The sequence below is a fragment of the Myotis daubentonii genome, chromosome 19 (assembly GCF_963259705.1).
Source record: "Myotis daubentonii chromosome 19, mMyoDau2.1, whole genome shotgun sequence".
Classification (NCBI taxonomy): domain Eukaryota; kingdom Metazoa; phylum Chordata; class Mammalia; order Chiroptera; family Vespertilionidae; genus Myotis; species Myotis daubentonii.
In genome coordinates, this window is record NC_081858.1 from 7,361,030 (window position 1) to 7,384,570 (window position 23,541).

General features: G+C 51.8%; 1 protein-coding gene across 2 annotated transcripts in view; it reads left to right on the top strand.

Moving 5' to 3' along the window:
- Nucleotides 1-23,399, top strand: part of FBXO21 (F-box protein 21) — a 39,220-nt gene extending 15,821 nt beyond the window's left edge. Inside the window, exons 8-12 of one of the 2 annotated variants that reach the window (XM_059676565.1) lie at nt 654-833; nt 1,889-2,021; nt 8,820-9,031; nt 10,496-10,653; nt 19,419-23,399. In XM_059676565.1, coding sequence (XP_059532548.1) covers nt 654-833; nt 1,889-2,021; nt 8,820-9,031; nt 10,496-10,653; nt 19,419-19,606 — 871 coding nt within the window. In that variant the 3' untranslated portion in view covers nt 19,607-23,399. The remainder of the gene's footprint in view (nt 1-653; nt 834-1,888; nt 2,022-8,819; nt 9,032-10,495; nt 10,654-19,418) is intronic. The other variant, XM_059676566.1, reaches the window with a different exon arrangement.
- Nucleotides 23,400-23,541: the final 142 nt, after the last annotated feature.

Below are 23,541 nucleotides of genomic sequence, written 5' to 3' on the forward strand. Positions count from 1 at the left end.
GTCTTGCCAAAGGAGGGCTGTTCATATGGCCTCTCTCCCATAGGGAAGAAATCTGAAGCAGTTGCTCAGGGTCAAATACAGCTGTCCCTGGGACAGAGACCCACCTCCGTGCCTCAGGAGCCCTCGTGGAGCGCTCTGCAGGGTGGCCACCACCACGTGCCAGAGCAGGGTCATGGAGGGCAATGGGCTTGAGTCGGGAGCACGCGTCCAGCCTGAGGCCCTGATAGGCTCAGCAGGTCTGTGACCCCCTGAATGTCTGCAGAGCCGAGGGCAGGATCCTCCTGGTGGCAGGGGCCACACCTTTCTGCGTAGCCTCGAGGGCCCAGGGTCCACAGACATTCACATGCTGATCTGTGTGAGGAGCCATCAGACTTCTGACAGGTGCTCCTGGCACTGGGTTCTGGGATTAGTCTCCCTGAAGAACTGTATTAGATGGCATGCAGAAGTACTCTTCATCCTAAATACCAGCGCCCTGAGCTCAGCAGCACGGATAACGGCTCAGATTCTCAGCTTTGGACAGGGCCTTATTGTTTTAAGTAGAAATGCTACTGTGTTAACATTCAGTCTCTGATGTGAGCTACATTTAGGGGTTGAAGTATTGACTTGGTCAGCTCGGAGGCGAGATGTGGTGACTCCATGTGCTCTTCGTACAGGGCCAACCTGGACATCTTCGACTACATCTACATTGATGCTTTCGGGAAAGGCAGGCAGCTGACGGTGAAGGAGTGTGAATACTTGATCGGCCAGCATGTGACTGCAGCGCTGTATGGGGTGGTCAACGTGAAGAAGGTGCTGCAGCGAATGGTGGGGAACCTCCTGAGCCTGGGAAAGCGGTAAGGTTTTCTCGGCTCTCCAGTGCGGCTGCAGCGGTGAGACCCCGGGGGCCTGAGGTGCCTTGTGGAGACTTTTCTTTCACGAGCCTCCCTGGGACACAGCAGAGCAGTGGACGAGGTGGCACAGCTGGGATATCTACAGCTGTCACTCCACAGAGAAGCGGGTTCCCGTGACGACATGCTGTCAGGCTTCAGGCATGCCCAGTGGTTTTCCCTGGAGGTCTCGGTGGGCTTGGGCAGCTTCTCTCTACAAATGTCGGAAGCCCCTTCAGCGACAGGAGTGTCTCAGACGGCCAAGCTGCTCTTCAGGAGCAGGGAGTTCTCATGCCCACATGCCTCGTCATCTTGTAACATAACCCTTCCTATCACTTAGATAAGAAACAAGCAGAAGCTTGCGTCGGAGTCCAGGGGAAAGTGTGCTGTGGAGAAAGTAGGAAGCTGTACGCTGTGGCAGAATTTTTTTTAAAATAAGCTTTATTTTTAGAGCAGTTTTAGGTTCACTGTGCAACTGAGCAGAAAGTACAGCAACTCCCCATATACCCCTGCCTCCCAGCACACACAGCCTCCTCAGGTCAGCATCCAGCACCGGAGTGGTACGTGTGTTATGATTGATGAATCTGCATTGACATGTAATCACCCAAAGTCCAGAGTTGCAGTCATACGTCCAGGTTCCGTCTCGGTATTGTACCCTCTGCGGGTCTTAGTAAATGTTTAATGACATGTCTGCCATTATAGTGTCACACAGAACAGCTTCTGCCCTAAAAGTCCTGCTCCGCCTTTTCAGAATTCTATTTTAATTATATGTAATGCTCCTGAGGTAACTACGTAATGAAACACGACTTTTTGTTTAGTGTCCATCACCGCAGTGGGGTGTAAAATTTATATTTCTTTTGTGTGTGTGTTTTTATTAAGACCATTGTAACTATTTGCTGAATAGAGAGGAAGTATCAGAATCAGAAAATGTATGGGATTTGTGTCAATTATTTCTAAAACCTGAGCCTTGCAAAGAGGGTCTTAGAAGCACGCGGGCTAAGACGAAGGTTTCTCTCCCATAGGGAAGGCATCGACCAGTCGTACCAGCTCCTGCGAGACTCACTGGACCTGTACCTGGCGATGTACCCCGACCAAGTGCAGCTCCTCCTCCTCCAAGCCAGGCTCTACTTCCACCTGGGCATCTGGCCAGAGAAGGTAATTATTTGACTTTGATGCTTTGCGCTTGCCTTAGAAAGGGAGTCATAGCTTGAAAGGCGGCTCTTACAGATTTGCCCTTATATCAACATGGAGATAAACACTAATCTATTCAGTCTCCCAGTCTTGACCCATCATTCAAATTTTGGGGGCTCTTCTTTCATTCTGGAAAAAGAAAAAAAAAAAACTGGTTGTATTGCCCAGAGTTGCCCATTCTCTTTGTGGTCAGCGCCTTAAATGTCTAGAACCACAGGCCTCTGCCCTGCCACTCCCCGTTGCTGCCCCTAAGGAAGATTTCCCCACGTCACCCTGACTTGGCCGGAGGCCAGCCTGGGATGCTCAGCCTCCAGCCGTGCTGTTAGCAGCTGCAGTGGGTGCACACCAACTGCCCTGTGTGACAGCAGAGTTACTTCCCAGATGTGCACACGTCCCGCTGCTGGACTAGTTCAGGCCCTGAATTGGATACTGTTCCGCAGGGAGCTCCCAGTTTTGCCACGGCCCCTGTGGCCCGCAGCAAGCACTTTGAGACGGCCGTGGGTGGCGATGCTCAAGGCCAGCCGAGCATCAGAGCAGGAGTAGCTGCACGCGTGCATCAGGCCCTGCCTGTCTCCCAGGGAAGTATGTAGTGATCCATTTGTTCGTTTAGAGCAGTCTGGTGAGGGCGCTAAGCTCTGAGCTCTCACAGAGACGTCGTCAGAGGGCCGTCGGCTGTGCTGTTAGAGTCAAACCTTTGCTTGAGGAGATAAAGCATCTAAATAATTTGACTTTGCTTAGATTTACGTTGTCTCAGTTACTCACAACTTCAAAGTTGTAAAGTATTTCTAAGAAACGACACATCTGTAAGGAAGTCCCTAGACTTCTATCCTAAGTGGAGATGTCATGTGTGGCCCAAGGAGCAGAGTCACCTGATCTGGTCGAAGAGTTCCGGGAAATCTAGACTCTGCCAAAGTCCCCACCACTTCCCAGAGCCTAAATAATCCTGCTGGCCAGGGTTCAGTCGCTTATTTTACTTAGTTTTGATAGTAGGATATATATAATTCCTGTGACGTTTTGCTGTAGATTAGTTAAGGAATTTTGTGATAATCTGGGAAGTACAGTGATCCTTTCACAGCAGGGCTTCTTTATAAATAAATCCTGTCTCCGTCTCCGAGGAGTGAGGTTACCGTCTCCTCTGTGGGGAAGTCTGCAGGGCTCTGGCTTCACCCGCAACACCCACCTGGCTCTGCTTTGTGCTCGCACGCTGCTTCCCGGGAACCACCTCGAGTCCTCGGGAGGCCACGACTGCCTTCCTGCCAAGCAAGGGTCACGGTCACTGAAACAAGTTCCCGAGTCCTTACCCGGACAGCACTCGTCCTCCTGATGACCCTTCATTTGCTGCTGGGGAAGGTGTCCCCCCGTTCAGAGAGCAGGAATGAACAGTGGCTCATTCCCAGTGAGTGAGGACTCCCCCTTGTAAACGTGCACTCTAGCCAGCAATCCTGTGGGCTCCCCAAGAGGAAGGATGGGGGATGCTGAGGTGATGAGAAAGTGCTCCTCTCCGGAAGAAGCGTTGGAGGATGGCCAGCCATTTCAGAAGGCAGGAAAGTGGGTTGCTGCTGTGCACACTGATCGGTGTGTGCACAGCACGGAGGTAGAGAGCTTGGTGTGTGCAGAGGTCAGTTTCGCAAGGGTCCCTGTACGTGTGCATGTGCATGTGCGTGTAGTGTGTCTGTGAAATAGTTTCCGGGCCTTCTATCAGTTGGTGCAGGGCTTGGAATCTGCTTGACCTTATCGGATGAAAGGCAAACATTCCTAAGCTGGAGAGACCAGAAGGTCTGCGTGATTTCAATTGGATTAAACCAGGAAGAGCAAAATACATGTCCTCTGGTCCCCGTCATAGTAGTCCAGGGGTGTTGTGGCTGTGATGGAAAGAGTGTAGGCTGGCCAGCTTTTAAAGCTACTAGCACTTACCACACATCTCCCAACCCTATGGCTGCACTGTTTTTTCTGTTTTACAAATAATAAAACTGAGGAGCTGGGAGCTTGCTGAAGCCTCTTGCTCAGGCATGGATGGCGCCCGAGCCTACTGTCCAGAGAAGCCGACAGACGGGCACGCCGTCCTCCCTGCTGCCAGACCTGCTTCCCTACTTTGATCCATAGTTATCCCGGTGGAAAAGATATCCCTCCAGTTTTCTAAGGAAACCTGCTGTGCTCTGGGTCCAACTTCCCTGCCTTTTCTTGGATCACTAAGTTTTCCTATATTCTCTTAAAAATACATTTTTAAAAAAATATATTTTTATTGATTTTAGAGAGGAAGAGAGGAGAGACAGAAACATGAACGATGAGAGAGAATTATCGATCAGCTGCCTCCTGCACGCCCCCTGCTGGGGATCGAGCCCACAACCTGGCCATGTGCCCAGACTGGGAATCAGTTGGTGACCTCCTGGTTCATAGGTCACCACTCAGCCACTGAGCCACACCAGCCAGGCCTCAGTCTTCCTTCAGCTGCCTGTTTCTATTACCTGCCGTCAGCATGAAACATACTCAGATCTCTCTCATCTTTGGAAAAAGAAAACATAAAAGCACTCCCATGACAGCCCTGCTGGCATTTCCCTGCAGCTGTGTCCTTATCTCGCTCTCCTCTGCATGGCTGAAGCCTGCTCGCTGGCCGTGCCGGCCACCTGCCTCGCCTCCCACACACTCCTCAGAACACGGGGATCCGTTCCCACCCTCCACCTTGGGAACCGCGCTTGCCAGCGAAGCCAATGACCCCTTTCTGATAAATCGTTCTTCTTGTAGCCAAATCCAGCAGATACTTGTTTTCCTTTATCTTTTGTGTTCGCTGGGGGCCACTCCCCGCCCAGGACACCCTGTGCCTTCGACCTTGGCTCTCGGGCTCCTGCCGGTTCCGTGCCCTCTGGTAGTTTCTAGGCTTCCTTTCCCTCTGCACTTGCCCAGGTGATGCACCCGCTCTCCTTGCTCCAGGCCCCATCTGCGGGCTGCTGGCTCCCGAGCCTGCCGCCTGCCCGGACCTTGGGCTCCAGCAGCCTACCCAGGTGTCCCTCCACGCCTGTACACGGCTCCGTCCCTAGGGGGTAGCATAGGCCCCCTGCGTGCTCTCCTTCCTCTGCGCTTACACCCTGCAACCTGTCTGTAAGCTGTAGCCAGAGCAACCTCAGTAAAATCTCAGGACCCTCTGGGTGGCTCCCCGCTGTCTTGAAGACCAGGCTCATTCTCTTGAGGGTGGCCCACTGGGATCTTGGTGGCCTGACCAGCCCGCCCAAGCTCTCGTCTCTCCCACTGGCCCCTTTTGTACCCCGCTGCCACAGCCACATCCTCCGCTCGGCCCTGTTTGCGTCAGGCCTTGCATTTGCTGCACCTCTGCCTGGAGCACCTTTCTTGCCCCTCAACTCCACCTGCTTCACTTTTGCCTCCGAAACCCCTCCGCAGGCCCTCAGCATGGGCCCCGCGGCCCTTTCACAAAGTGCTGGAGTGTGTTGTGCTGCTCCGCTAGGCGTTCTGTCAGGACGGGGGCCAGAGCTGCTGCCTTCACCGGAGCTGTTCCCCTCGCTCTCAGCAGTTTGCCCGTGGCAGGTGCTCAGATTTTTCACCCGAATGAGTAAGAAATGCCAGGTCTCCATGTGCTCCGCGTGAGGGGGAGACTCAGAGCAGGGCCACATTTCCCAACTGCTCGTGGCCACGTGCACAGTGGGTGTTGGAGAGCAGGCCTGTTTCATGTATGGGAAGGGGTTGAGTTTGGGGCGTGTTGAATATGATAGGACCCGGGGCCACGTGTCAGCATCTGGTAGTGGAAGCCCCCAAAATAGAAGAGCTCACGGACAGTGGCCGTCAGAGGATGGAGCCAGGAGCTCCAGAGAGAGCCTCGGGGGAAGCTGCAGTCAGTGGACCAGCCGGCCAGCACCCACAGCCTGTGGGCCCGCAGCAGCCTGCTTTTATGGATCTGTTTTATTCGTCCACAGCCACGCCCACTTGCTATTTGTCTCTGGCCAATCCAGCCACCTAGGGGACTGCTAGAGTCAGACACCAAATGGACTGCGAAGCCTAAAATCCTTACTCTCTGGCCCTTCCCATGAAAAGTGTCTCAGTCATGCGTGATAGGTCCCCTCTTCCGAGATCTCTACCCCAGAAGCTGTGGACTGCGGATGCTAGGCCTAGACATTGGTTGGACGCAGCCCGGCACCCAGGTGTCAGCACTGTCCTTTGGGGACATACAAGGCCCGGGTCACCAGGCCCTCTCCCCTCACCCTGTCAGCCACACGCCAAGGGAAGGGCGGGGGCACCGTCCCATCCCTGAGCCTCATCTCTGAGACTCTGCGTCAGAATTCCTTCGTGCACTGAAGATTCCGAGTGAGGCCTGCTTCCCTGCTCTGGGTGAGGGGGCTGCTGGGCAGGGGAGCTGTGCCAGGATGGAGCAGAAGTCTGGTCCGCAGGACTGGTGGGAACTGCAGAGGGGCGCACGAGGAACGCATTACGCAAGCCCACTAAGCAGGACTTGCTGTTAAAGCCCATGCTGTCCGCTGCAGAGGATAAAGATTGTCAGTGTCTCCCAAGTTAAAGGCCTCTTGGAGGGGGTGGGCTCTCAGCTGACAGTGGGTGAAGCTGGGTTGGGGGTACACGGTCATACCATTCTGCCCTTTTTAATGTGTTTGAGAACGAGCATAACATTACCTAAAATACTCCTACTCCTGCTTTGGTGTGATGGTGGTGAGACTAGAATCTAGAGTTAGCCGGTCTCATCCTCACTCCAGTCTCATAACCTGTGACCTCAGGCCAGTTCCTTGCCTTCACTAGGCCTGCCGTCTCTTCCGGCTGACCTGCAAGTTGGGATGATTAAATGAAATAAAAAAGTGATGGAGTTGGCACAGTGACCAGCAAGAAGTAAGTGTTTAGTCAATACTGAGACCAGAAGATCTCAGTCTGGAAGGCAAGGTTGGGTATCGGAATAATGATACCTTATATTACGTAAAATGTTCGTTTTCACAACATGACATATATCAGGAAGACAGGGCCTTTGTGAATCAGAAGCTGCGAGTTTGACAGCCCAGGGACTAGAGTCCAGGTTGCTGGGTCCCAGGACTCCGTCCCAGGGGAAGATCCTGTTCATAAGGGAAACTGTCAGAGACCTGCCAGTGCAGAGCCCACCTTGCCGTCCTTTGTCATTGTGTGCATGTGTCTGTGTGCGCCTGCGTGTGTGGGTAGGAACTTTAACAGAATTTGTGTTTTCCTTGGAGCCACTGGGACAGTAGAGAGAATATAACCTTAAGTTCTGCTGCTCCCAGCTGTTACATAAGCCCCACGTAGATGTAGTTTCTCCCTGCCCACTTGAATACGATATTGCGTCCCGAGTTAACGTCATGGCAATGCCCGGTAGGACTCCAGAACCCCGTTCTGCAGGTGTAAGGTCCGAAACCAATGTGCAGCCCTTCGGTGGCTTCTCTGTGGTTCTTCATCTTCGTGGTCCCGAGGCAGTTCTGTCCAACCTCCTCTTTCTTGATTGAGGCACGTAGCCTTTGTTTTTCCAACCAGTTCATGAGTGCAGGCAACTTAAAATCGTTTCCTTTCTGTGTGTCAAAGTGAAGCCGATGTGCAGTGCATGAGGATGGAACATGGACCGGTGTTTCTTTCTCTCTCTCCTTTCCTCTCTCTAAAACCAGGAAATAACATTTTTTTTAACTGAAGCCCACATTGACCAAGAACGTAAGACCCTTTGAGAACTCACTGTACCCAGATGTGCCTGTCAGTGGCAGACCCTCCTTCCCCCACGCTGACTCCAATCTGCCGGGGTCCAACCCCAGCAGATCCAGGTCCCCAAAGGTGTGGACGGAGTCGGCGAAGAAGGAATGACACGGAGACAGCGTTCAGTTGACCAGCAGCCTAGCCAGGATCTCTAGCCCGGATCTCCAGCCAAGTTCTGGTCTGGATCTCCAGAGAGGTTCTTCTGCTTAGGATCTCCAGCCAGGTTCTGTAGCCATGTTCCCTCGCTAGGTTCTCCAGCCAGGTTCTGTCTGAGATCTCCAGCCAGGTTCGGTCACCAGGTTCTAGTCAGGTTCTCTTGCCGTATTTCTGTAGTCAGGTTCAGTCCAGGATCCCTTGCCATGTTCTCCCGCTAGGCTCTGTCTCTAGGCTCCGAGGCCAGTCCCTCTCCAGGATCCTCCGGCATGCTCTCTCCAGCAAAGTTCTTCTGTCTCTAGGCTCCGTGTAGGTTCTGTCTTCTTGATTCTGTTCTAAGTTCTGAGTGTTTCTGTCTTGTTACAACTGTATTTATACCAGTTGATTCAATCCTATCAATCTCTATTCCAAAGGTTAGGGCGTTTCTTATCTCCATTCCAGGGAGAAAAGATTATGTAGTTTAAGCATGATTGTTCATAGTTAAAGGGATTAATTACCCGCCTGGCACTTAGTTGAGGGGTTTTATTCCCTCCCTAACTTCAGGGGAAAATCCCTACCTGGGGATTCAACCTTTCTCGGAGAGGTGACCTTGGTTAAAACACAGCACCAAGAAGGTGAGCAAACATATTAAGAACCGTATGCCATATATGCCAGGTCCCTTGAAACAGCAAGGATGGACCGGCTCCCGGCACCAATCCACCGTGTTTCTCAGCAATTTCTGACATTGACGCTGGTTGCACTTGGTGCCTGGGCCAGTGCCCAGGATCAGAAGTGAGTGTGCCAGCCTCGAGCAGCCGCGGGGACCTGGGCCGCCCTCAGGGCCCATCTTGCTGTCCTTTGTCAGGCTAGGTAGGGCTGAATCCAGTGCAGTAACAGGGAAAAGGCCTTAATAAAAATATTATCACCCAGTCTTTCTGTCTTGTCTTGAAGGTGCTTGACATCCTCCAGCACATTCAGACCCTGGACCCCGGGCAGCACGGGGCCGTGGGTTACCTGGTGCAGCACACGCTAGAACACATTGAGCGCAAGAAGGAGGACGTGGGCGTGGAGGTGAAGCTCCGTTCCCACGAGAAGCACAGGGATGTCTGCTACTCCATTGGGCTCATTATGAAGCACAAGAGGTGAGTGCCCACGGCGTCCGCCCACGCGTGGCCGCAGAGGACACCGAGGACCCGTGAGCTGCCGCAGGGACGTGCTTGAAGGGGACCCGACGCCCAGCAGCGCCACCTGGGTCCCACCGCAGGAAGGCCCGCAGGCTGAACCGTGTCTTTAACTGTTTTGTTTTTTTAAGAAGGGATTTGTGGTCCTGACTGGGAGGTCTAATGTTTTTAGTGACCTCCAGAGGCCTGACCCTTCTCGGTGGGAAGATGGAGCAGCTGCTGTAAACAGAGTTTTTCTCTTCTTTCCGTATTGTCCTCGGGCTCTCCTCTCGCTCTCCTGAATTCAGGTTGTAGGCAGGCCTGCTGGGTCGCAGGGTACACACATGGCCAGTTTACTGGACAAAATGAAACTGTCCACAGCGATGGCACTGATGTACATCCCCCCAGCTGCCGGGAGCTGAGAGCTCCTTTCCTCACCAGCATGCGCCATGGCCAGACTTCTGAAATCACACTCAGGTCCTCAGTGGCACAAGGTGTTTCATTGTGGTTTTAATTTGCATTTCCCTGATAACCACACCGATTGAGGCTCTTTTCACAGGCTTACTGGTCATTCACGTTTCCTTTCGTTAGTGCCTTGTCAATATTGTGCTTCTGATTTATAGTGATTCTTTCTCTGTAGATTTAGTCTCTGTGTACACATAAGTGCCAAATATCTTTTTCCAGGTTTTGGTTAGTGTTCTCATTCTTTTATTGCATTCTGTTTTTTTAATTTATTATTATTATAGATATTTCAAATACCTAACAGTAAAAAGATTTGCGTATAACAAACCAGGTGATGTCCCGTATCAGCTCCACTGGTTATCATAATAGGGTCTGTCTCCACCCGCCCTTCCCTCCTCCCTGGAAGCAAATCCCAGATGTCATTTCATCTGGAGCTATTTCAGTGTGTCTGGAAGGTAAGGGCTCTCTCTTTTGTTAAAAATACATTTGCCACCCTGTTGTCCTATTAAGAAAAAAAGAAATAGTTCCCTAGCAGGTAGGTCGTCTGTTTGAATCAGTCCTTTATGGCAGGCACATTGATCCATCTCTTCCTTTATAGGTTTATTTTCAGGACCTTGTTTAGAAAATCATTCGCCATCCCGAGGCGTGAAGACAGTTGGGAAGCTCTGCATTTTACCTCTAGGTCTCTGTTCTCCAGAAGCAGTATTGTGCGTTGTTGGCAGGCCTGGTCCTGATACCTTTTTCCATCTTAATGACCAGTTGTTGCCCCATCTCTCTTTGTCAAAAAGTTTATTTTCTAACTGAAGTGCTAGGTTGATAATAAGAGAGGGTTATAAAAGAGACAGGAGTGTTCTGAAAAATGACTCAGCGGGGAGCAAAAGCAGGTCAGTGTGTAGGAAAGGGAGGTTAAGAGAAGCCAAGCCCTCGCTCACCATCTCATAGGTGCCGGGATCCAGGGCACTGACTCCGTGCTCCTGTGCTTAGGTATGGCTATAACTGTGTCATCTACGGCTGGGACCCCACCTGCATGATGGGACACGAGTGGATTCGAAACATGAACGTCCACAGCCTGCCTCATGGCCATCACCAGCCTTTCTACAATGTTCTGGTGGAGGATGGTTCTTGCCGCTATGCAGCCCAAGGTAAGTGGCTAGTTCCTGTCTGCACCTTTAATAACACCGGGGCATATCTTAAGCACACATTTGAGCACTCAGATACTGTGGGTACAGTCATGAATTTCCAATAGCTCACCTCCTAGGGCTGATATTTAGCTAATAAACATGGCTGGTATGCCCTGGTACAGTCATACCACAGGTTACAAAATCTCCCCCTCCATCACCACGGCTGGGACACTATTCCAGTGCTGCTGCTGACTTCTGTTCTGATTGGTCATTGCCTTTGCCAATCAAATCTCCAGTGCCTGCTTCCTAGGCATTGCCATTGGCTCCCTCCAGGTAAGGAGGGTCATCTTGTGCCCTGCCCAATACTGCCTGCTTGAACTGGAGGCTATTGAATGGACACTTTGGGGAGCCACCCTAGCACCCTCTGGCCTCCTGAGACTGGCAGCCTCCTGTGCTCCCCTGGAGACACCACTGTGGGAACTGCAGTCCATTGCACCAGCTCTGAGAGCGTGGGGCTGGGTAAATGGGGCATCTGCCAGGACTGGCAGGTGCTAGCCCGGGGCACTCCAGGACAGACAAATGGAGGCAGGTTAGAGACCAAAATGCCTTCGCTGTGCGGCTCCCTTTTCTTTGTTCCTCCACTTAATGGGACGAAGTTACTGCAGGCCTGCCTGTGGCGGCATTTACAGCGTCCGTTTTATTAATGAAAATGAACACAGATGCTAATGCAGTGTCTGTTAACTCCATTTGAAACTCATTTCCATCCTCCTCATGCTCATTTTGTACATGAAACTGAGGCACGCAGTCATTTAAATATTAACTTACAGAGCATGAATTTGAACCCAGGCAGCTTGGCAAAGCCCTATCCGTAACCATCATGTTACAGCTTTTTGTGTCTGGCCTAAAGCATGTTTGACCTCAGTCAGCATTATGTTCTGGTAAACACTTTAATAGAAATACTGGATGTATAAAAATCTCAGAAGTATCAAAGAGTAGAAAAGGTTTCTTATTAATTGTTAGTAATTCATCAGAAACTGAGACGATAACATGAAACAAAAGAAATTCTGTTTCTTGAGACTAACCTGTCAGTATAGTGACGGAGCTGTGAGTGGGGTTTAATGTCACCCATGTCAGCCAAAGGCGCTGACGATGATTTTATTTAACTTTAGAAACTGTGACAAAAAAAATCACTCTATTTCAAAAACTCAACATGATTTGAAAATTGTTGAGCGATCTGTGGACTCTTTGTACCCCCAGTAGTCACTTGTTAAGCATTTCACACTGTACATCATGGAGCGTGTCACGAGAATAAAGGTATTGTCTTGTGACCGCCACTTGGCCAGCGCCTGTGGCTTTGCCTCATGCCTTCAGTGCCTATTATATGATACTAGGGGCCCGGTGCACGAAATTCGTGCACTGGGTTGGGGGGGGGGGGGAGTGTCCCTCAGCCCAGCCTGCCCCCTGTCACATACTGGGAGCCCTCAGGCGTTGACCCCCATCACCCTCCAATCGCAGGATCGGCCCCTTGCCCAGGCCGGACGCCTCTGACAGAGGCGTCAGGCCTGGGCAGGGGACCCCCAGCTCCCCGCAGTTGCAGGCTCCGCCCCTGCCCCTGCAGGATGCCTCTGGCTGAGGCGTCTGGCCCGGGCAGCGGGGACCCGCAGATGCAGCGGCCCCGCAATCGTGGGCTCCGCTTTAGGCCCAGGCAAGGGACCCCTAGCTCCCGGGACTGCCAGCTTTGACCGTGCCCAGCTCCCATCGCTGGCTCCACCCCTACTTCCTGCTATCACTGGCCAGGGCGGCAAAGGCACCTGATTCTCTGATCATGGCTGGGGGGCAGGGCAAAGGTGGCCCCAGGGCCGCCTTTGCCCTGCCCCCCAGCTCTTAGCTCCCCCCTGGGTTTCCGATCACTGTCAGTGGCAGGGGGCTTCTTCCTGCTTTCCCTTTCGCCTCCCTTTATTGTGCCTACATATGCAAATTAACCGCCATCTTGTTGGCAGTTAATTTGCATATAGCCCTGATTAGCCAATGAAAAGGGTAGCGTCATACGCCAATTACCATTTTTCTCTTTTATTAGTGTAGATACTAGAGGCCCGGTGCACAAAAATTTGTGCACTCGGCGGGGGAGGTGGGTCCCTCAGCCCGGCCTGTGCCCTCTCGCAGTCTGGGACCCCTCGGGAGATAATGACCTGCTGGCTTAGGCCTGCTCCCGGGTGGCAGAGGGCAGGCCCAATCCCTAGGTGCAGCCCCTGGTCGGGCTCAGAGCAGGGCCAATTGGGGAATTGGGGTGCCGCCCCGTCATGCACAGAACAGGGCGGATTGGGAGGTTGCGATGCCACCCCTAGTCACGCTCAGGGTAGGGCCTATTGGAGGTTGGGGCACCGCCCACTGTCACACTCAAGGCAGGGTTGATAGGGAGGTTGCGGCACCATCCCCGTCACGCACAGAGCAGGGCCGATCAGGGGGTTGGGGCGCTGCCCCCTGTCAAGCACAGAGCAGGGCCCATCAGGGGGTTGGGAAGCTCCCCCCTGTCATGCACAGAGCAGGGCCGATCAGGGGGTTGAGGAGCTCCCCCCTGTCACGCACAGAGTAGGGCCGATAGGGGAGTTGGGGCACCGCTCCCTGTCACACACACAGCAGGGCGGATAAGGGGGTTGGGGCGCCGCCCTCTATCACCCACAGAGCAGGGCCAATCAGGGGGTTGGAGCGCCGCCACTGTCACATTCAGAGCAGGTCCGATGGGGAGGTTATGGCTCTATCCCGTCACACACAGAGCAGGGCCCGTGGGGGCGGTTGGGGCGCCGCACCCTGTCACACACAGAGCCGCAGGCCGATCAGGGGGTTGGGGAGCTCCCCCCTATCAGGCACAGAGCAGGGCTGATCAGGGGGTTGGGGCACCTTCCCCTGTCATGAACAGAGCAGGGCAGATAGGGAGGTTGTGGCCCCGCCCCCTGTCACACACAGAGCTGCAGGGCGATCAGGGGATTTGGTCGCTGCCCCCTGTCACGCTGATCCCGGTGCTGGGAGGCATATTACCCTTTTACTATATAGGGTAGAGGCCTGGTGCACGGGTGGGGGCCGGCTGGTTTGCCCTGAAGGGTGTCCTGGATCAGGGTGGGGGTCCCCACTGGGGTGCCTGGCCAGCCTGGATGAGAGGATGATGGCTGTTTGCAGCTGGTCACACCCCCTTCAGGGTGGGGATCCCCACTGGGGTGCCTGGCCAGTCTGGGTGAGGGGCTGAGGGCCGTTTTCAGACTGGCAGGTGACTGAAGCTCCCAACCTGTCCTTTTTTTCTTTTTTTTTTTTTATTCTGGGCCAGCTTTAGCTCTGAGGCTTGGCTCCAGCTCTGAGGCCTCAGCTGCTGAAAGCAGGTATCTGGTTTGTTTGGGTTCTATAATTGTAACACTGTTGCGGTCCTGCTCACTCCAGCTCTGAGATCCCAGCTGGCTGAAAGCAGGGATCTGTGTTTGTTCTATAATTGAAACAATGTTGCGGTCCTGCTGGCTGAAGCAGGTTTCTGGGGTTTTGTTTAGCTTCTATATTTGTAACAATGTTTCTTAAACTGCAAGCTCAGAGTCCGGCAAGGCAGGTGGGGAACGTTAGCTTCCTCCGTCACTGAAGCAAGCAAGCCTCCTGTTCGCTTCAAGCTGCCTGGCTGCCGGCCGCCATCTTGGTTGGCAGCTAATTTGCATATCACCCTGATTAGCCAATGGGAAGGGTAGCGGAGGTACGGGTAATTACCATGTTTCTCTATTATTCGATAGGATGAGTTTCTAGAAACATCTATGTCAACTTTAAAAAGGGGCTTTTTGGAGTAGTAAAACGGCATCTGGCTTTAGGTGTTCTGAAATTGTTCAGTGTCTCAGGAATTCATCTCAGCATATCCTCAGTAAACATGCAGTGCAGGGTTTAAAGTCGTAGCATGGAATGACTTTATAAGAAAGTTCACCCTCTGGCTGTCAGTTTGACCCTCTAGAACTGAGATCCCACTAAGTGATTGTGGGTCCTTGTCACAGAGCAAGACATTTGCAAACAGAAGAGCAGACAAGGAGATGGTGTGCGTAGTGCGTGATCAAGCCGCTGACAGGTGTGGTTTTTAACAACTTTGGGTGAAGAGCATTTCAGACGTGAATACCCCTGCACCCTCCACTGGAGTCAACAGTTAGCATTTTGACAGTATTGGTTTGACCTGCAGATGGAGGTTGTCAGTTTCTGCTGAACTGTTTGAAAGAACACAGCAGACATCACAACCTAAACCCTCCCCGTGCCTGCTGTAAGAGGAAAGCCACCTCACTGCGTGAGCACAGTTACAGCATCACACCTCGCAGAGAACCCGTTTCATAGGCTCTCATGTCAGTCACTACTCCGACGTCCCCGTGGTCACAGAATGGCCTTTGTAGGCGTGTGTGCGTGTTCATTTTTCAATCACGATCTGACCAGGATTTATGCACTGCGTTTGGTGGTGTCTCCTGGGTCTCTAGAAAAAACCAGTTCCTCATTCTTCCTTTTTTTTTTTTCTTTCATCCTTTTCCACAAGACTTTGACTTTTTGAAGAGTCCAGGCCAGTTATCTTGTAAAATGTCTAACTTTCTGGATTTGTCATACTGTTTGCTCATCTGTGTGTTGTCTGTGGACTGGAAGCTAAGTCTGAGGCGTGATGAGATCGGGCTGTTACTATATTCGGCTGGAATATTTACTGTCAACGCTGTGTGTCACGTTGCCTCTCCTCCGGAGGGCCATGGTGTCCGCTGTCCTGCTGTCAGTGAAGCGGATTTTGGTCACTTGACTAAGATAGTGACTCACTCTAAGGGACAGTTTTCCCTTTGCAATTAACATGAAACCCATGGAGTCCTGCCGTGACATCCTGTGTATGTCATCTTTCGCAGTAACCTTTATCCTGGTTATGTTAGTGCCTCTTGCATCTCGCTGCCTAAGTTATCATATGAGAATCGCAGAATGATGGTTTCCTACCACTATTGTTCCCTCCACTCCTGTAAACAAGAACTTTCCTCCCTCACCATCCACCTCTCCCCCTCCCCCTCCGACCCCTTCTCTCCCTCCCTTCCCCCAACCCTCCCTCTACCTCCATTTCCAGTACTTCCCTCCTCTCATAGCTTCCTGGACTTTTATTTAGTCAATGTGTTCTAATCATTTGGAACAGTTTTCTTTTTCTGCTCAAATTATACCATATTTAGCCAATGGGAGACCTGAGAGGCTAAATTTTAAAAATACTTATTTAAATACTAGAGGCCCGGTACACGAAATTCATGCATGGGGGGGCGGGGGTACCCTCAGCCCAGCCTGCACCCTCTTCAATCCAGGACCCCTTGGGGGATGTCTGACTGCCAGTTTAGGCCCCATCCCAGAGATCGGGTCTAAACCAGCAGTTGGACATCCCTCTCACAATCCTGGACTGCTGGCTCCTAATTCACTCGCCTGCTGCTTGGTCACCCCTAACTGTGCCCCCCTGCCGGCCTGATTGCCCCTTACTGCCTCTGAGTGCCAGCCTGATCGCCCATAACTGCCCCCCCTGCTGGCCAGGTCACCCACAGCTGCCCCCTCCCTGCCAGCCTGGTTGCCCCCAACTGCTCCCTCTGCTGGCCTGGTCGCCCCTAACTGCCCCTCCCTCCCTGCTAGCTTGGTCACCCCTCACTGCCTCCCTGCTTTCCTGGTTGCCCCTAACTGTCCCCCTCTGCCAGCTTGGTTGCCCCTAACTGCCCCCCCCCCCCCCGCCAGCCTGGTCACCCCTCATGGCCTCCCCGCCGACCTGGTTGCCCCACACAGCCTGCTTGTTCAGTCTCGTTTGGTCGTCCCTCACTAACCCCCTGCTTGGTCATAGGCAGCCATCTTGTGAGGATGTGAGGGTTAATTTGCATATTACCTCTTTATTATATAGGAGGATTATATAGGATGTTTTTAACATTTCTTTTATTTGCATTAAGTTACTTTTTAAATTATATTTTTATTGATTTCAGAGAGGAAGGGAGAGGGAGAGAGAAACATCAATGATGAGAGAGAATCATTGATCGGCTGCTACCTGCACACCCCCCACTGGGGATCAAGTCTGCAACCCAGGCATGTGCCCTGACTGGGAATCAAACCCGTGACCTCCTGGTTCATAGGTTGATGCTCAACCACTGAGCAACACCGGCTGGGCTTATAGTAAGTTATTTTGTTTTACAACTTTTTTTTTTTTAATCTAAATTTTCAAACTTTTTCTCCATGATCCTAGTAACCTGGGTAAAATCCATTAATGAATACTCTTCTAATTATTAGTTCTCCACAGAGTTGAAGGGTAGATTATAGACCACATGCATGCACAATATTTTCAAATAGTTTTATTTTGCACAATCAAGGGAATTTTCCCAACAATGTGTTAGTGTTACCCTAAATCCTAAAGGAGGGATATACCACACCTGGCATGTTTATCATTTCCCCCACTAGGGGCAGGCATGCTGACTGTCTCAGCCCCCTCTCCCTCCCCCACCCCTCCCCACCAGGACTTCCCAGGAACTGTGGGAAACGAATATCCAGGTGCTCGGAACTTCAGTCACTGCCCGTATTGGAAGGTCAGGAATTGAAGTGGGGCGTGAACCTCTAGTTCAGCGTGCTTGGTGCGTGTGCACCCGCTACAAGCGTTAGTTCTGTTTCCATGAGCCGTCCTGCATTTCCAAACTAAAGTGTCTGCAACACCCTCCCCTACCCACACCCCACACACAGTCCGTGGCCGTCTGCACACGCTGGCACTTGTGTGAGGACCCTACATCAGACGGGGGTGTAAAATTTCAGCCGTTTCCAAGGGCCGTTTGGTGCTCTCTTTTAAATTGTGAAAATCTCAAGTGTCACCCTCCTCTGACCTGTCAGGTCCGTCCTCAGTCCCTCCTCTCGGGACACGCTCGCCAGGGGGCCTGTCGCCCCTTCTTATCGCAAAACAGTGTCATTTGCAAGGACTTCCTGGGAAATTGGGGTACATCCAAACTAAGGAATACTAAGCTCCAGTTAAATAAACCAGTTGTTTCTTTCTCTCCCTTCCTCTCTGAAATCAAAAATACATTTAAAAATAAGAAAATAAAACACCTTAGCTATGCCTTGTGGTGTGGCAGCCTAGCTGTGTGTCCTTCCAGGCACTTTCTAAGTAGCATATGTTTGTACTCCGGGTTCCTCCATCGGATCTCGACAGCACATTGCTCATTGTCCTGGCTGCCCGCGTTTCGCTGAGTTAATGTGCCATCATGTATTTACACGACCTGCCGTGGGTGCTGTCAAGAGTAATGCTGAGCCCTAGCCGACTTGGCTCAGTGGATAGCGCGTCAGCCTGCGGACTGAGAGGTCCCAGGTTCGATTCCGGCCAAGGGCACATGCCTGGGTTGCAGGCTTGATCCCCAGTAGGGGGTGTGCAGGAGGCAGCCGATCAATGATTCTCTCTCATCATTGATGTTTCCATCTCTCTCTCCTTCTCCCTTCCTCTCTGAAATTAACAAAAAAAATTTTTTTTTTTTTTTAAAAAAAGAGTAATGCTGAGGTAACCTGGTGTTTGTCCTGGGTGGGGGGACCAAGTGTCCTGAGTGCATTTCAGGACATTTTGGGGTGAGGTGCTGCACTGTGGGTGAGTGAGCCCATTGGCCAGGCCTGTGCAGAGACTAACTTGCATTAATTCCAGTGACAAACTGTGCAAAGTGTGGCTGCGTGCTGCAGGGAACCGAGACTGCCTGGAACACAGTCAGAGCAGCCTGGCCAGCTCCTTTCTGGTGCCGGTCATGGGGGGTGAGGCTTTGCTTCTCCCAGGTGGGGGCCCATGCAGAGCTGTTTTTCAAGTCATGTTTTGGGGAGAAACCACCTAAAAAGATTTCAGCCTTTAAAATACCTCGTCTGGCCCGGCCGTCGTGGTGCAGTGATTGAGCATCGACCTGTGAACCAGGAGGTCACAGTTCGATTCTCGGTCAGGGCACATGCCCGGGTTGCAGTCTCGATCCTCAGTGTGCGGCCTGTGGGAGGCGGCTGATCAATGATTCTCATCATTGATGTTTCTATCTCTCTCTCCCTCTCCCTTCCTCTTTGAAATCAATAAAAATATATTTTAAAAAAACAAAAACCTCACCTGCATTGTCATCGTTGTTCTGTTATCCTTCCATTTTAAAGGGGTCTTATTTTTATTTCTTTGTCTGGTAGTGAATAAAGAGCAGGGTGTGGAGAGAGCGTGGATTTCAGGAGCGTATGCAGATGTCATAACCGCACCGTCTGTGGAAGGTCACACTGCCTTCCTCCCGCCCGGCCTCCTGCCCCCTGTGCAGCGCTCGCCTTCAGAGGCGCACGCGGTGTGGAGAGGACGGAGCTGGGACGGAGCTGTGGGCGTGTGGAGGGGCTCACACTAGTAGACGGGATGGACGCAGGCCCACGAGTGGTCACCAGATGATGTGGGGCTCCCGACGCTTCGAGGGTTCCCTTGTCCTCACATTTGTGTCAATCAAGTCAGAGGAACGTGGGGAGTCTCTGCTTGCCCGTCCCCAGGAGACTGCGGAGCGTGGCTGGAGCCAGACGCCTTGCCCAGAGACTGGGGAAGTACTGTCTTCCGTGTGGCGCTGTGGGGACCCCAGGCCACCATTCCTCCTTCCCCCATGGCCACTCGCTGCCTTTTTCCCGTTCGCTCCTGTACATTCCATAAACAGCTCTGTCTTTCCTTTCCCTCCACCTCAAAATGCTACTGGGAAACGGTTGCTAGGAAGTACTCTGGATAAGAGGTGCCGCAGAAAATCCATTTTAACGAGAATGTGCCTCTTTACCAACAGAAAACTTGGAATATAATGTGGAGCCTCAAGAAATCTCGCACCCCGATGTCGGACGCTATTTCTCAGAGTTTACTGGTACCCACTACATCCCGAACGCAGAGCTGGAGCTCCGCTACCCGGAGGATCTGGAGTCTGTCTACGAAACGGTGCAGAACATTTACAGTGCGAAGAAGGAGAACGCAGAGTAAAGGCCAGTAGAGGACATTGTGCCTTTGCTGCTGCTGCTACTTCCAGGAGAACAGGACTCCAGGAGTCCCTGGGTCCCTTTGGACGTGACCACCAGGCAGCCACTTGGCCCGGAGTGCTGGTTGCCTCCCCCCAGGTGAAGTGGCCCGTGCTCTCCTCAGCTGCAAAGACAATGTCGCTCTCCGCTTCCACTAGTGAATCCTTGGGAAGGCCTGTTCGGTGGCATGGCTTGTCTGCTTGTCTGTGGTGACAGTCTGTGACGTTCTGTCTTCATGAGGGCTCACAGTCGACACTCGTCTAATCGTTCCTTAGCTCCCTCTCATTGTCTGTCTCGCACTTACCTCGGACATTTCATTTGCTGGCGACGGGCTCATAAGTTTGCAACGATTCCTCCCTGATTTCTCTGTGGCCCGGGCGCAGTCCTGAGTCAGGGTCATTGGTCTTTTCAGCCTGAATTTAGCTGCTTATTCAGAGGTGACGCTAAGTGAGCTTGGCAGCCTCTTGGCGATGAGCAATGTAGTGCTAATCAGAATCGTTTGCGTTTATTTCTTCTAATGGGTGAAACCGATTTCAGGCACTTGTCTTTGTCTGTATTTGAATTAGAAGAATAACAGTTTTCCCTCTTGGATTTACGCTCCTGTCGCTATGAACCATTAGTTTTCCACTTTGTTACATGGAATTCTTTGAGGAAATGCATAATAATGGCCTTGGTGATGGATTTTTCCATGTTCATCTACTATTCCTCCCTTTAAAGTAACTTTTTTTATGTTAATACTCTCCAGTAGCATGAGTAGGTCTTAAATCAGTGATGGCTTCTCTTCATAGTAGGAAGTACAATCTGATGTTAAAATGTTTGCTTTTAGAAATTATACTTCGAGGTCTTCAAAGACCTAAAAATGAGACTTCACTTCTATAACCAGAAGAAAAATGAACCTCAAAAATGAAAAGAGGAGGTCCCATGCCCCCGTCATTTCTGAGAGTCACATGGAGACCTTTCTGAGTGTGGCAGGGTAGAGCAAGCAACACATCTTTCATCTTAAGAGCGTCTGGTCCACGGCAAAAGAAACGAGTGTCGTCTGCTCTCTCGACGCCATGGCCGTGACAGCACCGGGGGAAGCCTGCACTCGAGTCCCCTGGGGAATCTGACCGCTCACTCAGCCCGAACCCCCTCCCCCTCCCCACCCCCGCCATGTTCTTAGTAACCGAGCACTGACAGTTCCACTCTGTGCAGCTCTGGAACTCCCACCACAACCGCCCGGTCCCCTGCCAGCTAGTCTTGTGGTTCACCAGTCGAGGCTGGTGTCTGGAGTTAGGGCCTCATGACGGACATCACTCTCTGAGTTTGAGAACCCAGTTGATCCAATGCCTGAGGCTCTAGAGGGCAGGGATCCAGTCGCTCTTGCTGCCTGTGCTCATTTGAGTGCAGGATTTTCATACCATGTTGGATGACTGCCTTCCATTGGTCCTTAAGCCCTGAGGTGACTGAGGTTTGGAGACGCTACCCGAGACTCTAGCAAATGACGGCATTTATTAGAAAAAGATGGCGATTTGGCCAGCCGGCCCCTTCCAGCCCGGTATCCATGGTCCTCATCAAATCCCCAGTCAGACGATTAGGACTTGCATTTGAAATTGTGACCACTCACAGCACCCGCCTGCCTGAGGCGGGGGCTTTCACACTACTCACATTTAAAGGTGGAAATGACAGTGTGGAGTAGATGTTAACCAGATGCATTACAAAGGAACCGCGGAGCATGCTGAGAATCATGCTTGTTGGTTTTCCGGTTTGACTTCTTTTCTCATGGAGTAACATCGAAGCCAAGAAAGATCAGATGGTTTTCCCTTTAGTGACCCGTGTAAATATGTATCTAGACTGTTTTTAAATGTTTCTTCACGGATGCTTCATCTGGCTCCAGGAGGCCTCTGTCACCTGTGTAAGTGGTATTTGGGCACTTTATATTTTTCTAAAAATGTGGTTTTGGAACCTGTACTCTAATAAATCATAAGTTTCTTTTTAAAATTTTTCCAAAGTTTTCTCCATTTAAGAAAAACCCTGTTATAAAAGTAGAACTTTTGCAATGTTAAAATATTAAATATTTGGATATAGTAACTTCTTTCCTCTTCCAATGAAAGCCAAGATTTTTTTTTTTATACAATGATTAATAAATGGAACTCCTCCAGGGACACCACACGAATGGCCTGGCCCAGTTCGTCCCAGGACAGAGGCCCTGCAAGGCCCTGTCGCAGAATGTCTCCCGTCTCTTCTGATCAAAATAGGCAAAAATTTGCTCTGCTGAAACCTCTGACATTGGTGAGTGGACAGGGTATCTTTAAACTGATTTTCCTGCCAAACCTGAGTTTTATAAGCTCGTGAGGAATCTTGCGAGTCTCTGGTTATAATGGAAAGACTGCAGCTTTTCAATTCTGTTAAAAGTGTGTGTTTGTAAAACGAGAGCTTCAAAAGCTTTGAGGGAAGCCCAGGTTCTCGGTGTGTCGTTAATGTGGACCCGAAAGCTGCGCGACATGCCGCCCGACCAGAATGCCCTGCCAGTGCTGCGCGATGTCACCGCGCCATGTGGGAGGAAACTCGTGGGCTAGACGGTCAGCGGGCCCTGCAGGGCTGCGGCGCGTTGTGACTCCAGGAGTGTGTGCTGCGCCTGCCTTCCTGACGTCCCAGCTTGGGACGTCCCCCTGGACAGGCACACGTGCCCGTGGTGTCCCAGGGTCCCGTGTGAGACACCAGTCACGCCCAACACTAATCTCTACCGTGTCGTTGTGAGGCCAGTTTTGCCGAGCTCATGTTTGAAAGCATCAGCCACCCAGCCGGATTCTGAAAGGCCGGCTTCTGTTGTCTCTGCCTGAACCCTGTCGTAGATCTCCATTGCAAGTGCATTTACCCAGCAACAGTGTTCCCTCGCGACAGCCAGCGCCCAGTCCTGTCGCCGAGTCAGTTTACTCTCTTTCCATACCTACTTAATGTCTAACAACGTCAAATGTCGCGGTCTTCCCCGACGCGTTAGACGGAGTCGCGCCTCCGTGTTCTGCTGCCAGCAGGTCCCTTTGCTATCAAGGGAGCTACTCCTTTCTCTCGGTCATGAACTTGAACTGCCAGCAACTTTTCATTTGAAAGATCTTGTGTCCATAATAATCATCAAGATGTTTGTCTGTTGTTTCTGGGAGGGAAGGGGAGGCTGTTCACAGAGGAAATGAACCCGTCACGTGGCAGTTGATTGTTGAAAATACTAATGGCTGTGTGCATGCATCACTCTGTCTTGCTTGCTTCCTTTGAGCCAGGCACTGGCCTGCACTGTGGTGGCCCTCACAGCAGCCCTGTAAGGCAGGGCCGGCGGGTGACGACTTGTCCGGCCTGCACATGGTCTCAGTCCCATATTCTTCTCTGTCTTTAAAAACGTACAAACATCCTGAGCTCGAGGGCTGTACAGAAGCAGGTGCAGGCCGGATGCGGCCCCGGGCCATCGTCCGCTGACCCCGGCCGAGGGGTGGGCCTGCCTGGCACTCCGCTCGCTGTGCAGACGGGGAATCGCGCACCCTGCTTGTTTGTAGGTGGGAAGCCTGGCATTTGACAGCCACACTACCGACTACCTCGCAATGTTTTTATCCTTTGCCTTGCAGCAACTTTAACTTCTTACCTTTCACTTCTGAAATTTAGAATCAAGAGAAAAGGACATTCCTGCAGTGATTCAAATGATGTGCAATTATAGCATAAATGTACTATGGCCACTTAGCAATGATTGTATTAGGGTAATGCTACTTCTGTAATAAATAGACCTAAAAATATTCGATGGCTCACACACCAAAGAACTTTCTTGCTGAAGTAACGGGGCAAGGGAGTGGGTGGGTGGGGCGGCCCTGGGGCAGTCACAGAGCCACTGCCTGTGTGCTTGCAGGAGCCCCTGAGCCCATCTCCATCCAGCCTGCA